This window comes from Ammospiza caudacuta, chromosome 5, assembly GCF_027887145.1.
Source record: "Ammospiza caudacuta isolate bAmmCau1 chromosome 5, bAmmCau1.pri, whole genome shotgun sequence".
Lineage (NCBI taxonomy): Eukaryota > Metazoa > Chordata > Aves > Passeriformes > Passerellidae > Ammospiza > Ammospiza caudacuta.
Window position 1 is genome coordinate 39,167,402 of NC_080597.1, and position 15,869 is coordinate 39,183,270.

The 15,869-nt window shown below is 35.4% G+C and overlaps 1 protein-coding gene across 1 annotated transcript in view; it reads right to left on the reverse strand.

Moving 5' to 3' along the window:
• PTPRQ (protein tyrosine phosphatase receptor type Q) overlaps positions 1 to 12,940 on the reverse strand; it is a 99,379-nt gene extending 86,439 nt beyond the window's left edge. The window contains exons 1-9 of the mRNA XM_058805338.1: positions 12,887 to 12,940; positions 12,307 to 12,418; positions 11,456 to 11,682; positions 9,420 to 9,489; positions 7,200 to 7,399; positions 5,566 to 5,815; positions 4,308 to 4,436; positions 3,420 to 3,566; positions 1,537 to 1,709 (exon numbers count right to left, since the gene is read on the reverse strand). Of these exons, the coding sequence (XP_058661321.1) occupies positions 1,537 to 1,709; positions 3,420 to 3,566; positions 4,308 to 4,436; positions 5,566 to 5,815; positions 7,200 to 7,399; positions 9,420 to 9,489; positions 11,456 to 11,682; positions 12,307 to 12,418; positions 12,887 to 12,940 (1,362 nt within the window). The remainder of the gene's footprint in view (positions 1 to 1,536; positions 1,710 to 3,419; positions 3,567 to 4,307; positions 4,437 to 5,565; positions 5,816 to 7,199; positions 7,400 to 9,419; positions 9,490 to 11,455; positions 11,683 to 12,306; positions 12,419 to 12,886) is intronic.
• Positions 12,941 to 15,869: the final 2,929 nt, after the last annotated feature.

The window sequence follows — 15,869 nt, forward strand, 5'->3', positions numbered from 1 at the left end:
ACCCTCCCCACTCACACATATGGCCCACCTCATTGCCAGAAAGACATATTTTTACAGTAATGTAACTAATACACATTAGTCCTTTCCCTATGGACTCTGGGCAGAGAAAGGGCAAAGCCACATTTTTACTCCTTTAACATGAGGTACATTAGCCGCAGGCACAGACAGAGCACCAATCTCACCTAAGTACCAGGAGGTAAAAACTATCTATGATTCATCTTCACCAGCATTTTATAGCAAAATAGTAGGCCACATAGAAATACTTTTTGGTTCTGAGGATTTTCCACATATAAGACAACAGCTTTTTATTGCTATTGGTTTTTGAGTACCATTAGCACAGTGAGTCTGTCAGTTCAAGCCCTGTAGCTGCTCTAAGCTGTGGTCAATGCAGTTCTAGATAAAGCAAGGTTATTTATGACTTGCTTTGGGTTTTAATTAGAAAAATACATTCTATAAATTATAATAAAGCAGCAATGATACTGCACTGAGAACTCAAAAATTAGGAAATTCCATCACCAAAACATTTTTGTGCAGAATATTTTAATTTTTTGTGTCTGGACTATGATACAATCTATAATTATAGAGTTACATGCTTTCCTTTCCCAAGGATGCCTGTCTGGTTTAATGAATGGATCTTTATCCTAATTCTTTTTCCCCTTGCTCCTTATTTAACATTTGACTCCAGGCTCTATTTAATGTATATCATTCAACTTGAAAGTGAACTCCTTCCTTGAGCCCTACATCAAAAAATTAGATTCAGATCCAGTGAAAGACATCACTGCCTGAAAAAATAAGGAATTATGCAGACTTTGGGCACCTGTTTCCAAAATTCAGCCCAAAAAGCCCTACCCAGAAAGAATTAAATCCTGAGCTGAATGTTTGCCAGGGGTCTGCAGTTCTGTGCTGCATACTCAGAGATGCTCTAAGCACATAAAGCACATCAGCACCCAAAATCCAGAAGCTAGACTGATTGACAGCCTAAGTCCCCTCAGAGATATGATCCCATAGATGTGCACAGACATCCTTAGTATGTAACCACAGCATGGAGTTAAGCATGCAGCATCACACATGTGAATTTAAGGATACAAAAGGAGGCAGAAATGTCTAAGCCTGTCTGCCCTGCTAGTAAAACACTTAGTTAGCATTTGGACACTTCTGCTGAATTCAGAGGGTTCATACCCATGTCTTCTAGAGGTTTGACTGAATGGCTGTGTATCAGTGTAGGCACCCAATTCTTTACTCTTAACAGTCTGGCCACCCTGGCCTGCAAAGAACCCAAGGACTGTGGGCTGTGGCTTCCTGCCTTCAGCAGCTGGATCATTTTACCAGAATGATTTAATTTTTCATGTTGTGGAAACAGTATTACTGGAATCGTTTTGAAAGCCAGTCAGAGAAAGACAGTGGACTGACGAAGATGGCTTTTAAAAAAACTGACAACTTATCAGTGGGAGCTAGCTCATTCTGTAAATGTCAGATAAGACAGACAGCAAATTTAATCTAACATAAAATCCATATTAAAAAAAAAGAAAATAATACCTTATTTTTGTCTCCAAGAACAGTGTTTTCCAGAGTGGCGAGTGTTGCCTGCACATGTACTTTAACTCTGTACTGGGTAATGATTCCATTTGGTTGTTGTGGCTTTCTCCAAGTAATTTTTATATATGTGGCTTCCACTTCTGCTAGTTGTAAATCTGATACAGCACCTGGGACTAAATTTCCAAGAAGAAATTTCAGTTCATTAAACACTTGGGATTTTTACAAGGTTTTTCAGCACTGTATACAAAGTCCAATAGACAGTCCAATTTCACATCCTTATCTTTTGAGTTGATCCCGTGCAGAGTAGAGAGTTACTTCATGTGTTCTCTCAGCAAACAAGTTACAGTTCTAAAAATATGCAGACTTTTTTTAACACATAAGACATCTATGAGTATGGTCAAAGACTAATAAGATGTAAACCAGGATTGCTCTACTGAGGTCTACTTGGTTGGAATCAAGCAGACTTTTGCTATTTTCCTATATGGACTCTTAAGTATTCCTGAAAATAAAAGGTTAGCTCTAAAATCATCAAAGCCATAGAAGAATGAAGTAAAAAAGCGGTGGAAAAAATTAATGTGATACAGCTTGTTAATTTCCCTTTCACAAAAGTTTATATAATTTTATTTAGGTTTATATAATTTTATTTATATTATATATTTTATAGATGTGTGTAAATATAGATATATATATAAAATAGATAGAAATTACATAATTTCTATAATTTTTTCATTAAAATTTCAGTCTAAATTATATTGTAACTTCCATAGGACTGCCAGAGGTAAAATACATTTATATTCAATAGAATGATATTCAGATTTGATACAAAAAGATTTTTTTTTCCTAATACACATCAATAAAAGACATTTTTGAAATTACTTGTATAAGGAGGATTTTTAGATTTGGCATTAAAATAAGACACTCTGTGTTATGCTAAAATTACCCCAAACCCACCAAAATTCCCTTTGGTTTCTGTCAGTGCATTTCAACAAAAGATGAGCACCTCTACTTGGGTAGGTAATCTCTGGAAATTGTCCCTGACACCTGCCTGAAGAAGACCATTCAGAAAAGAATATGATAAATAAATAAAGATAGGTTTTCCTCCCAGTGTTACATCTTGACAAGAAACATTGCCAGCAATCCCCGAGGCAGAGATTTTCTAAATTTTTGTTGTGCAGCATAAAATTAAGACAGAAATAACCATCTTGAAACCTCCTCTCTATTACACAGCAACTCTCAATTTTTCCTCCATGCATCCTCAAATGCTGACCAAGAGTCCTGCACAATCTCTCATATATGTAAGTTAAATCTGCATTTCCGTGCAGCCAAGGGTTCCAACCTGGTGAGTTGACCATTTGGGACCACAATTCCACGGGACCAAGGGCTCAGAGGCAGAACCAGCCACTTGTACTGGGACAAGCCCTCCATGTGGGGCCTGTCTCACTGCTGAGGGTGACTCCATCACAGATGGGTCCTGGATTTGGTGAAGATGAGTCAAAGGGGAGATTTCATAAGGAACAGGGGTCTGAACGAGCCAGCAGCAAGAATCTGGGCTGCATTTTCTTTTCCTCTTGCTGCCATCTAACGGGGCAGAGGGGGCCCTGCAACTTAATTACTGTACCGAAAATTAACTTCTTTTGTTAGAAAGACACTACATTTCTTTCACAATCTCTGAAGGCCTTTGATAGTGGATAAATGTACTGACAGAGTATGAACTTAACAAAAACAAAGAAATAAATGTCATAATAATATTCAGCTGATTTCTTTTCCTCTCTTGTAGGGCTCTTACATCCATTCACTCCTTTGCAAAGTACCTTAAAGGCTCTGAAGGGAAAACTGAAACCCTTTATCGTGTTCAATCAGTTTTTTTTCCTCTCTGTGCTTACCATCTGCAGGAGTGAAAACCGTGAGGTTGGTCTTTGGCCCCACCCCAGCGCTTGTCTCAGCACTGACATACACGTCGTAGGTTGTAAACGGCACAAGGTTACTAAACACAAACTTCAGGTCTTTTGTACTGTTATCCAGAACATGACCTGGAATTAAAAACAAAGAGATTTTAGGTCTAAAAGAGAAACAGCCCATGAGTACTTTCTGGTATGATGAACAAATGAAAGGACAAATTTGTTCAGGGAAAGGCTAATCAAGAATCAACTTTAGTGGAATAATGCTGAATATATGGGGAATAAAACAACAAACCAATCAATCCACCAATCAACCAAACAAGCCACTTCAAGGAGGTGTGAGTTTTAAGAGTAAGAGATTTTAAAAAATGGATCTTACTTTTCCTGTGTGGTCCCATAAAAACATTAGAATGCAGCTTATGCTTATGTCTTACTTAACTACAGACAGTTCTATAACTTCTATATTTATATATGTCTGAGTTTTTAAAAAATGCAAAAACATCAAAACAGACTTAGTGTTGATTGCATACTGCATGAGAATGAACATTCTCAAGAAATCTTTAATAGAAAGAGAAAAAAGTAAAGATTTAGATATATAAGCACAACGATTCAGCTATGCTTAACCTGTGCATCTCCTGAAAGATTGAGGAGAAGTTGATTTTATCCATTCCTAGGAATATCTAATGTGAATTTAACTTTATACTCTTCCTTTTCCCTTAAAATTAATCTACAAACCATTAAAACATATAATACCAAAAAGGGATCTATATGACTGATTTTGACTATCCACTTTTGATTGGCAGGCCCAGAAGAATGTGTAAGGAAATAATCACAAAAAAATCAAAAGAAATGGTAACATCAACTCTGACTTACCAGATGGTCCATACAGCTCAACTCTGTAACTGAATTTCCCTGTTACTATGGTCGGTGGGTCCCACATCACTGAGAAAGACTTTGCTGTAATGTTGCTCTTGGCAAAATTCTGTGGTGGGTCTTCTGGAACTTAAACAATATTGGGAAAAGTCTTTGAACATAAAATACTTTATATTAGGATGTCCAAGAACCCCATAACAGACAACTCATTTCTAACATAAACATTAAATATTCTGAAGGGCAGCCATAAAAGCATATCATTAAAATAACTTAATTTATGATTTAAGGTAATTCTCAGGGAAGGTATCAAGAGAGTTGATAGTATGGAAATAATCTCTAAAAGACAAAGGTGAAAAATAAACTGGAAAATAGCCCTGAAATCATTAGAAGAGAAACTGACAAAAATTTCATTAACACTTGAGAGAGCAGCAAACTAAGGCTATTGAAATTCCATCAAAGCAATTCAACTGAACATTTCTAGGAGGAAATAAAATTTCTTCTTCTGAACAGTGCTATCTATTTTGTATGTATGAAAGGGAACTGAGTAACAATAAATCATGTCAAGCAAGAGAAAGATGTACTTGCAAACAGAAAGCCAGAATACCGCTCCTTAGGAATGCTTTTTTTGTATAGCTCTGCGAACAGTGCTCCCACTACCTAAGCCATTATAAAAGTGCTGCTCATGGACCATTGCTTCCAATTCCAGCTTCTCAGTGCATTGCAAGTAGTCAAAAATCAACTTCACCTGGTGCTTAAAGATTTCTTCAGCACTGAACAACTTTCTGCAATAGGTGCAGATTGGCAACAAAAGTACAGGAGTTTTCTTCATTAATGTATTTCTCAACAAAGGCAAAGAAGCCTAAAGTGCATTTCTATGTACACAAAACACATCCTTTTACAATATTATGCCTGACAGTTATGACCCTTCATCTTTATTTTCAATTCTGCTACCATTATTCTATTATTAGCAGTTCTTAAATTGTCCTCAGTTTTTCATAAAATTTGATCTGTCCTGAGTTTCTTGGTATCTTTGACTCCTAACAACAAGTGAACTCTCACTCACTGAACATTATTAGATACATAAATATACATGCATTTTCAATTGTTTCCATCAGGTAAAATTAAGTAATCACGAAAATACAAAAGCATGATACAGATAAAGACAGATTAGGACAGAAGTATCTTGCAGCAGAAAGAAGTTTTTCACACAAATCTGAGACCTTTATTGCCATTTTAGAGCCTTATGTATTTAACATACCTGATTCTGGTGTCCGGACAATTGCACTGTCAATGTAGCCTGCTTCAGTGGTAACTGCAGAGACTTCAAAAAGATAGGTGGTGTATGGCCTGAGGTTAGTTACAACAAAGCTGATTGGTTCACTCCAAACAGAGCTCATCTGACTTGCTGCCTCTGCACTTGGTGTCACTGTAGTCTGTGAAAGACTTGTGGATTTCCCAAAAGTAGTTGAAGGAGTGGTAGTACTCCACAAAAAAGATTCACTCTTATCCTATAAGTAAAAATAACAAACATAACAAAGTGCATCTATAACCAATAAATGTAAATAAATGTAAAATTAGGTTGACCATCTTTGAAAGAAATTACCCTGAACTGGTTCTCCTTTTTGTACTTCAGTTTCCAAATTTAGGCAGACTTTGCTAGTGCATCCTCTTCGTGACAGTGTTAGAATTTCCTGCCTTATTCTAGAAGATCTCAAATCTGAATAAACAGAAGCATCTCTCTAGGATTCATTTAATTATTCCCAGTTTCCATTTTCAGCATTCAGTCTGTCTCTTGAAAAGCGTTCCCTAGAGAGGTCCTTTTGCATCACATATATGTTGTATGTGTGTATGTGCACACAGATGCATAATATACACATGCACACATCATGGATAAAACCAGACAGGAGTTTCTTAATCCATTGTGTCAGGAGACAACTCTGAAAAATTGCTAGGCATTGTGGTGACCAATGCTTATGGTTCAGTAGGTGGCAGCCTGCTTTCTCAGAGCTGAATTAAACCAGCCTGGTGTTAGGAACCTTTGCAATGCCTAAAATGATCTTTCAAATAAAAACTGAAACCAAATTTATGTTAACTTATGCAATTTAAAATTGCACTTTTCTTTAAAGCGCTAAGTGTAGGAAATTTTTAAAAAAAGTCAAAGGAAAAAAAGTTTGGTTACTTGACGTTTTGACATTTCTGTAACTGCTAAACTTTGCTCAAAGTAAGAAGGAAAAAGAGAAAAAAAATTCTAGAAGAGAGAATTTTCTTCAAGAAATTCCAAAAGTATTCAATGGTTACAGGTCTGAATTCAACAATAAGAACAATTCAGACTGCAACCATATTTTTGAAAATCACTCTGCCAATCATGTTCAGTTTTTATTTTGGTATAAGAAGTATTTTAAATATACTGAAATGTGCAACACAGAATAAAGCATACTTCTAAAATACAAAAATATCACACTATATCAAAAATACCATACTGTATAGAAAATAAGATATTAACAATACAGTATGTCTTCACGGACCAAAAAATCCATGTAAATTCTTGGGTTTTTTCTAATTGAATTGTGTGTAAAATAAAAAGATTGAAAGCTGAAAAAACCAGAAATTTTCTATTTCATGATTTTCTGTTAAAAGGATGCCAAACTTAACCTTTCATAACATTTTTACTTTGATTAAACTGAACTTTTCAAGCAAAAGTATTCAATTTAAACTACTTTGAACAGAAAGGCTTTTCTTCATGCATTTTATCCTGTCTTGGGACTAAATCTGTAAGGTTTTTGAATCTTTCTGAAAAGTAAGGCTCTACATTTTTAAGTCTCAAATTTTAAATGTAAAACTATATTCTGTGGGTTGAGTCTACTTCTAATTTAGAAGGTTTATAGCACTTACATTACATTCTGGTAACCTCCCAGACAGAAGGTCCTCTACTTTAACCAAGACATCTTTCACTACAATTCCACTTCTTGCATGTTTCACACTAATCTTGAAACTAGTTATCTTTCCATTTGGTTGCCGAGGGAGAAACCAGATCAGATTTACAGCTGAAGAATTTAAGGCTTCAACTGTGAGATTCACTACTTTACCTGGAGCTTGAAAACAAAACAAACAAAAGCAGTGAGATAAACTTTTCTTCTCAGCACTGAAAATTAGCAAATACTTATTTTTTTTAAATGCCATTTCTAGCTTCCAAATTCTGAAGCAAACACATAAAAAAACATTCACAAACACATGTAATGTAGCTGATCTACAACCAGCTATTTTTCAATCTGGTTTAAGTGAGAAATATAAGTATTTCAATCTCATTATATATGCAGTAATTGGTTTGGTCAACTAAGAAATTTTCTTCTTAGAAGAAAGTTATCTATTGTTCCAGAAATAGAAAAACATTGCCTTTTTTTCTGATTAAGAGCATTTGATAACACTTTTTGTTTTATTTCACTTTACCTGTGTCATCTTTTCTGCTGCACATAGCTTTAAGTAACTCAATTAAGTTGGAATATTCACTATTGCTGCATAAATGCTGCTCTTTGTATCGGTGACAGTCTCTGTGGCCTTTTTCAGAGCATCAGTATGAATCACAGCACAAAGAAATGAGATGCAGCGTTGAAATCAGATTTTACATGCTATTTTACATGCTGAAATCTCCTGGGAATTAAAGCCCTGTGGCCCTGTCTTCGTGCTCCTACATGTGGCAGAGTCAGCAGCAGGTTCTGCTATAGCTGTCTTAGTACCAAGGAGAAAAGGCTTTTCGCAGTCTTTTTAAAAAAAGGCATTCCACAATTACACACCTTCCACAGGTGAATTGAGACAGCTCCTCCAAGCCTCATATTTAGTGCTTTCAGTCCTGCTAAATCTCTTCCGCATATTTCACCTCTTTTCCCCTCCTCCCAAAATTCAACCTTTATATTTAAATTATTTTTTCTCCCTTTAAACTTCCCATTTTTATATTGATTAAGATGTTTGGCTTTCCTTAGCCATAAAGCAAGAATTAGAACAAAAAAACAGTTGAGAAAGAAAAGTACAAATGTTATACCAATGACACACAACTCACCTATAATTTTAAGAAACCTTCCAATTACATCTATAGTAAGGCATTTTAGGTTTAATAAAAATGTAGACAGAAATGCTTCCAAAAAATAAAAAGCTTATTTTCTCATATGGAGAAATGCCAGTGCTGTCCTCTGTCAAACATGAGTAAATAATAAAGCTCACAGAAATAAGGTTTTACCAGCAATAATGCACAAATACTGAAGAATAAGGATCTCACACATATCCATGTGGCAAGTTTACTATTCCTCCTTATATTGGGTTCATAAATTATTGCATTATTAGTTCAGAGTGATGATTTCTGCCATTAACTGAGATATCTCGCTTTGCAGTTTGCACAGAAAGAGAAAGCAGCCTAAACCCAGATGGGCAGTCACTGCCTTGGCAGCACAAGCTCTGTTTTCCATTGAGACTGGTTCACAGGTGCACTGCTGCAAGCTCATCAGCCAAGGCACAACTGCTCCTGGAGCACAAGCAAGACCACAAACACTAAATTAGTAAAAATTGTGCAAACTCAGACTGTGTTTGAGTTTGCACAACCAAACTTTCTAAATCAAACCACCAAATCAAATTTTCATTTCAGATTTTTTTTCACCTTCAGAATCAATGCCTCAAAATTTAATAAAATACATTCTGTGCTGAAGTTCTGAGAACCCATCACTAAACAAACACAGATTGACTTAGCAGACAATGGCAGAGATGATCCCACAACAAAGTCTGTCTCCTAGAATTGTTGCAGGCAACAACAGATGGATCCACTTGATAGGTAGTTGTGCTCTGCTAAGACCTTGCTTTCTGGAAGCTGCCTACCTAGAAACTGGCATAGGAAAACTCCAAGAAAAACAGACTTTGTGTACAACAAACACCCCTATGGGCACACCCTAAATGGCATTGTTAGCAAATAGAACTAAATGAAACCTTGTCACTGAGTGGCAGAATAAGAATAAGGATTTTGTTCTAAATGCATTGGAATTTGTTCAAGTATGAAATTCATAATGGAAATTTATTTGAACAAATTAGAGCAAATTTAATCAAAATAATTGACAGCTTTATTAAATTTACCACTTTCTGCAGTCTGGAAAAGGAAAGGATCACTAAACACTCCAATACCAGCACTGTTCTCAGCAGCAACCTACAGGAAAAAACAGAAAGGATCTACATTAGAAAATCTACACTATATACAGTTTCAGGGAATATGAAAATCCTAGGGATACACAGAGATAGAGCTTTTAGCTTTTAAACCATAAATATACAGATGAACACGCCCTTTATAGTTGTGTTGTATAATTTATACTCAATGTTTAAATATAAAAAAATAAAAAGGAAAAAGTATGTAACAGCATAAGAATTTGAGAAAACCACATGTGAATATCCACACATGAAGAGAGGATCCCTATTTTATTAGTCCCTATTTTATGCAAAAATCCACAACAAGAATAACATCAGTAACACTCCTTTTTCTTACCACAATACACTTACTCCAGGTTCTTCATTCCTATTTTACTTACTATAATTTAAAGGGGTAAAAAGGAGAACAAGCTGCCTTTTATTTCTCTGTCTCCTGTAGGCTAGTGAGAGCAGATCAACCTTACTCAAAGCAGAACCCCAAGGAAAGTATAACTTTTTGCAGAAAGGCAATAGGTCAGGGAGAGTGTAGATGCACTTTATGATGGAAATGCTTCAGTGCTCACAATCATGGACAAGTCTTCCCACAGAAGAGCAATATATCAAAACTTTGGTAAAATTGGGTTTGGTGACAATTCAACTCAGTGATGGGCCATGGCATCCAGTATTTACAAAGAAAGAGAAAGGAAGTCTAACTTATTTTTTTGAAAATAAGTAAAAGGGACAACAAAAGGTAAATATGAGTAAAATTGCAACAGTGATGGTGAGTGGTGAGCACACAAAGGGTAGCAAAGGACAAAAGAAAACAGAAGGCCTCAGGCCAGGAAAGGAAACTTGCTCTTATCACTTCTTGGCACTAAACAGCGTGCTTTTCAAATGCTGTAAAGATTAAACGAAAGGACAAAGCTACAACAGACAAACACAGTAAAGGAATACAAGGTAGCATCAAAGACAATCTAGGATGACAAGAAGAACCTGTGTCACTGGCTAGCTCCTTCCTAAGCCATACAAACACATGCACACCCACCTCATGACTACAGCCAACCCCACCTACTTGTGCTTCACAGGAACAATCTTGAAACATCCTTAGAAACTGATGAAGGAATTGCAATAGCTGAGGAAATTGACTGGAGATCTTCACAGGTTGACATGCAGTCAGGAAATTCTGACAGTATTTAAATTACACCATATAAATCTTAAACTATGTCCTCACCTAAACATTGTTTTTATCACCTCATCTCAAGGTAGCTCTTGTAGAAAGAGGTCAGAAACAAAACTAGCATTCAGACAGATGTGGAAACCCCTACCTCATATGTGCAGCTTCAAGGCAACAGAATGGAATGAAGCAAATCAACACATAATTTCATTAAATTCTTGGTATTGAAAAGAGGAACCTCTCCAAGGTTCTCATGAAAGAGTAAAGCAGACAAATAATTGCTTGGCAAATACTGCCAAGAGAGAAGAAATGAATTTCTGCCCACCTGAAGTCATCTATTGTTGAAGAGTTCAGAGATGTATCAGAAGTGCCTATTCTCAGAGCAAACAAGTTCTATATATGGAAGACATGCTTTTTAGAATCTGGCTGAGATGATTTAGTAATCTACATGTAATATGCAAAGTACACCAGTAATTTGAAAGATTAAATCTCAATGAAGATAAAGAAGGATTTAGATGTGCTCAAAAATTCTACCCTTTGCTTCTTATGGTTTACCACATAATGCCATATATTAATTCAAATATCAGTAGAAGCAGGTATATTTCAGTGAAAGTTTGACTGGGACATTTTTAAGTAGATTTTAAAAACACTACTCAAATAAACTCAACTAAACAAATATCTGGCTAATATATTTTGTTATATGGCAACAGTAAATAACATGGTCCCTCAGAAAACTTTACAGGATCCTACTATAAACTCACACAATTTACAATAAATCAGAATTCAAAATACTGAAAGGTGTTTGTCAAGCCTTTACCATAATTTCATAAGTTGTTCCAGGGTTAAGACTGGTGAGAAGGACTTCCAAACTGTCTGGCTTTGTTGTGACCTGTGTATAAGCTGTTTGCATCCATGGGCAGACTTCTTTATATTTAACAATATAGGATAGAATTCTCCCATTTGGATAGAGTGGTGTGTTCCATGAGAGCAAAATCCCAGCAGAACCCACTCTTTCACCTGCAAGGAACACAGGTGGCCCAGGATCTAAAAATAAATTAAAAAAAAAAAAATTATATATGTGTGCACACACACACATATGCACACACACAAGCACACACATGTAAACCGATTTTTAATTAAGATTTATGAGAGTGGAGACACATTCACAGATTCTACAGAGAAATTAAATCATCTGCCAGCTACAATCCTGTTAGAAATTATTAGGTCAATTTTGAAACACCAGAAACATTATTCTGTAAGAATGTAAAAAATGTATTGGTCAAGAACTTTGTTTAAAAACAGAGTTTAATGCCAATTTAATATCTCACATATTCTAACATTCAATTAAAGTGTGCTCTCTTAAAAAGCACATTTGCTTTGGCTACATTTTGTTGGAAATAGCTCTGAACATTTCTTTATGTACCACTATAGGTGTAAATCAGAGTCTGGATAGTACTACATGACACAATAGAAAATTTTTCAAAAGCTTGTAAATTTTTAAGCTCTCATAGAGCACTTCCAATTCAGCGTATTTTTAAATAGTAAAAGAAGATGAAAAATTTTAATGGCTGTTGAAAACTGATTATATTTTTTTGTACATTACTGTGGACATAAAAAATATAAGAAAGCATAGTTTAAAAAATGAACAAAATTTCATTTTTAACTCACTTGTCACATTTGTTGTCACAGTTCTACTTGCGGGTGAGCTATAGACTGATGAAGAAACTGCAGAAACTGTAACATTGTACGTTGTTCCAGGAAGAGTATTGGAAAAATCAGCCTGAAATAGGACATCATTTTATTTAAGCCTTTTATAAAGAATCACAAAAATGAATCCCTCTCTCCTCCAAAAAACCCCCAAACAAACAAACAAACAAACAGAAAATATCCCTACAAAAAAAAAAAGCACAAAAAGCCACAGGAAATTTTGATCAATTCATAACTAAATTTCTACATCTGTTAGATACAGTATTTTGCTGGCAACTACCCTTCATAAGATGTGTGCAACATTCAATATAGAAGAACAATAAAATTAATAGTTAATTTTTTCCCAGAGTCTCCTATCAATGTATCTATAGATGTTTTTCTGTATTATCATTATCAAAGTAAATATGAAGCATTATAAAACTCCTTTTTGAAAGAATGAACAAAAAAATCCCTGAAAAACAAGTTTTTGACCCTTAAACTAGCCCATCCTTTTCAGTAAGCATAATTATTAACCTTTTTAGCAAGAAATTATATAAAATACCTGTGTCTTTGCAGTTCCAATGAAAAACAAAAGCAAAACATCCAGAACAACCATTATTTCTGTTAATATTATATGTTCCAGAGAGCAGAATCAAAAAGTGCTCCTATATCTTTTTGATGGCTTAGCAGTGAAATGTTGCCTGCATTAATGATTTAAGCAGAGATCCTCCTGGCAAGTACACAATTAATGAGTCTGTACTACTCAATAGCTCTGCCCTTCCCTTGTTAAACTATTCATGAATCCTTGGATGACGGTCTGTGTACTTCTAGTAGACTTTAAAACAACAATAAGTTCACTACCTGTTGTTAGGCAGCAAACTGTGGGTGCTGAAATTTGCTCCCATCCCACCAATTTTTCATTAATACTTTCACATTCATATATGCATTAAACAGCTAAGGAGGAAAGCTTGAATTCCTCATCAGCACAGCACATAAGGAAAAGCCAGCCCTGCAAGTCCTGTAATAAAAGCACTTACTTGATACTCCCTAACTCCCAGATCTAGGATAACAACAGAAGCATGATCAGGAGCAAGAGCCACATGAAATCTGTCTACAAGTCCATACGGTAGTCTCCAATACAGTGAAAAATAATGTGATGAAACATTGAAGAATTTAAGACTTTCTGGTTTTGCAGGTTCTGAAAGAGAATTGTGGAATAAATGACATTCACTTAAATAACTCCATTTAAAGTATATTAGTAGTTACAACTGAATAGAAAAGCATCAAAGAAGAGTTTACTTGCTATGCAAGGGATTAGTGTGGATATGGCAGCATGTGATCCTACGGTTGCTACACTACCCCTGGGATTTGGTCGATGGCCTCTCAGCTGTGCTGGGCGCCCGTTCACAGAGATCAAGCTCAAGTGTCTCTGCACAGTGTTCAGTTAACAACAAAATCTCTGCACAGTCCTGGGCTTTCTGCTGCCCTCAGCCTTAAACTTAGCACTACTGCTGACATAACTACTGCTACAGTTGAAATTCAAGATATAGCTAGTGTTTGCCCTGCTGCTTGCCACAGGGCTGGTAACTATTTTATACATTTCATGTATTTGGAATCCCAGTAATTCCATGAACTCTACTCAGTTAAGATCCCAAAATGTAGATAGTTTACTCCTTTTATTAAAGCCAAATATCCACCTGCTCATGTCACAACATCACATTTTCTTCTGCTTTTAAATGCACCTTTAAATTACTGTATTTAAATTTAGCGTATTATTCACTCTAAGCCTCATAATCAATAATGAATGAAAAATTAGGAATTTAAATTCTTCAGGAGATCATTAAAATGTCATCTACATATAAGACTGTATAATTTGTTCATCTCTACAATCTCTGGCCATGTTCATCTGTTTTCTTTCTACTTTAGAATTCACATATAACTATATGTTTTCCCCATGCTCATCTCTCAGAGCAAGCCCAGTCAGTGATGCTTTTTGCCTCATTTCAGATTCACCCTTGCACTCAGTCCTCTGTCTGCCTTTCTAACATGGTACTTCTGAATTCAGACTAAATCTTCTAGTAGTTTATCCATTGGTATCATACTGTACAGCCTGAGTAATGTATAGCTTCAGCTCTGAAAGATTTCCATTCCTTTCTTATTCGCTGTAAGTCTGCTAAGATTATATATATTTGATGAACCCTTTATACAGACTATACAAAGTTGCATAATTGTTTCAAACAGATAACTCCAGTTCATCAAATAATCGGAAATATATATCCAAATACTAACTTCAGATTTTACATTCCATCTGTATTTGTCTTATATGTATGGGTTTTTTTACTCATGGTTTTAACACTGAAAGAAAAAAAAAATCTTAACAATATATGTGGAGTTGTGCAAGTTTAATTGAGAGCATAAGTTCTTCCTTTTAATATACTCTAATAAGTTTTGAGTCCTACAGCTTTCATCAGTCCTATTACTTGCATGGATCTCAACTTCCATTAAAGCTGGATTTTAGGCATATAGAGGTCTTTTTGTACAGACCCACAATAAATTTCTGAATGTAGTTTACAATCTAAAATCTTAATTCTACAAACATTTCTAAAAGCGTTTAACTTCACCCATTGTAAAAACAAACTACTGAAATAATTGCAAGGTAAAATTCAGCTTCTGTGTATCTCTTTGCAGGATAAGATCCAAAATACTAAAAATGGTCAAAAGAAATGCAGCACAGCTAAAGACATTATGTTTCTAACAGGTATCCCTATGTGCAGCTTGAATAGGGTACAAATAATATGCTTAGTAAGTTATGCCCACAACGACAGCAAATTATTACACCTAATCTCTCCTGAAATTTTGAGTGAGATGCAAAATGATAAACATGCACTGTTAGGGACAGGTACCATTCTCTGGCAGAGGAAGCAGGAACCATACAGACCTGTTACAAATTCAAGGAAAGCAGAAGATCCTTCAATATTTCCTTTTAGTCTTCTCAGTGTGAAATTGTAAATGCCCCCAGCTGTGAGGTCTGTAGCACTGAAGTCTGTCACTGTTCCTGGGATCCTGAACTTTTCTATAAAGGTGTTGTTGGATAAAGATGCTTTATAAGAAGTGAAGTTACTCTTGGTTGGATTCCACATTACAGTTGCAGAGGAAGTAGTTACCATTTTTAATCTCAGACCACATATCCCAGCAGGTTCTATGGTAAAAATTATTGAGATTAATAAAGAAAAGATTAATCCTTAGTACTTAAAACATAAGACAATAACAGCTTTTAAAAATAAATAGTTTTTACCTAAAGTAATGTTTTGAGACTTCAAAACATCATGAAATATGTATATAAATTTTAGAGCTCTTTGTATGGATATATAGAAAACAGTGCCACTATGTTGCACAGGGTAAATAAAACCTGGGGATGTACCTCCTGTGTGCATTATGAAATTTATGGGAGAAAATTTCAATTTTATGAGGTCTTCTCTAAGAACAGTAACATTGCTCACTGGTACAACAAGATGAGAATGGAACACTTCGTAAGCACAAGTAAA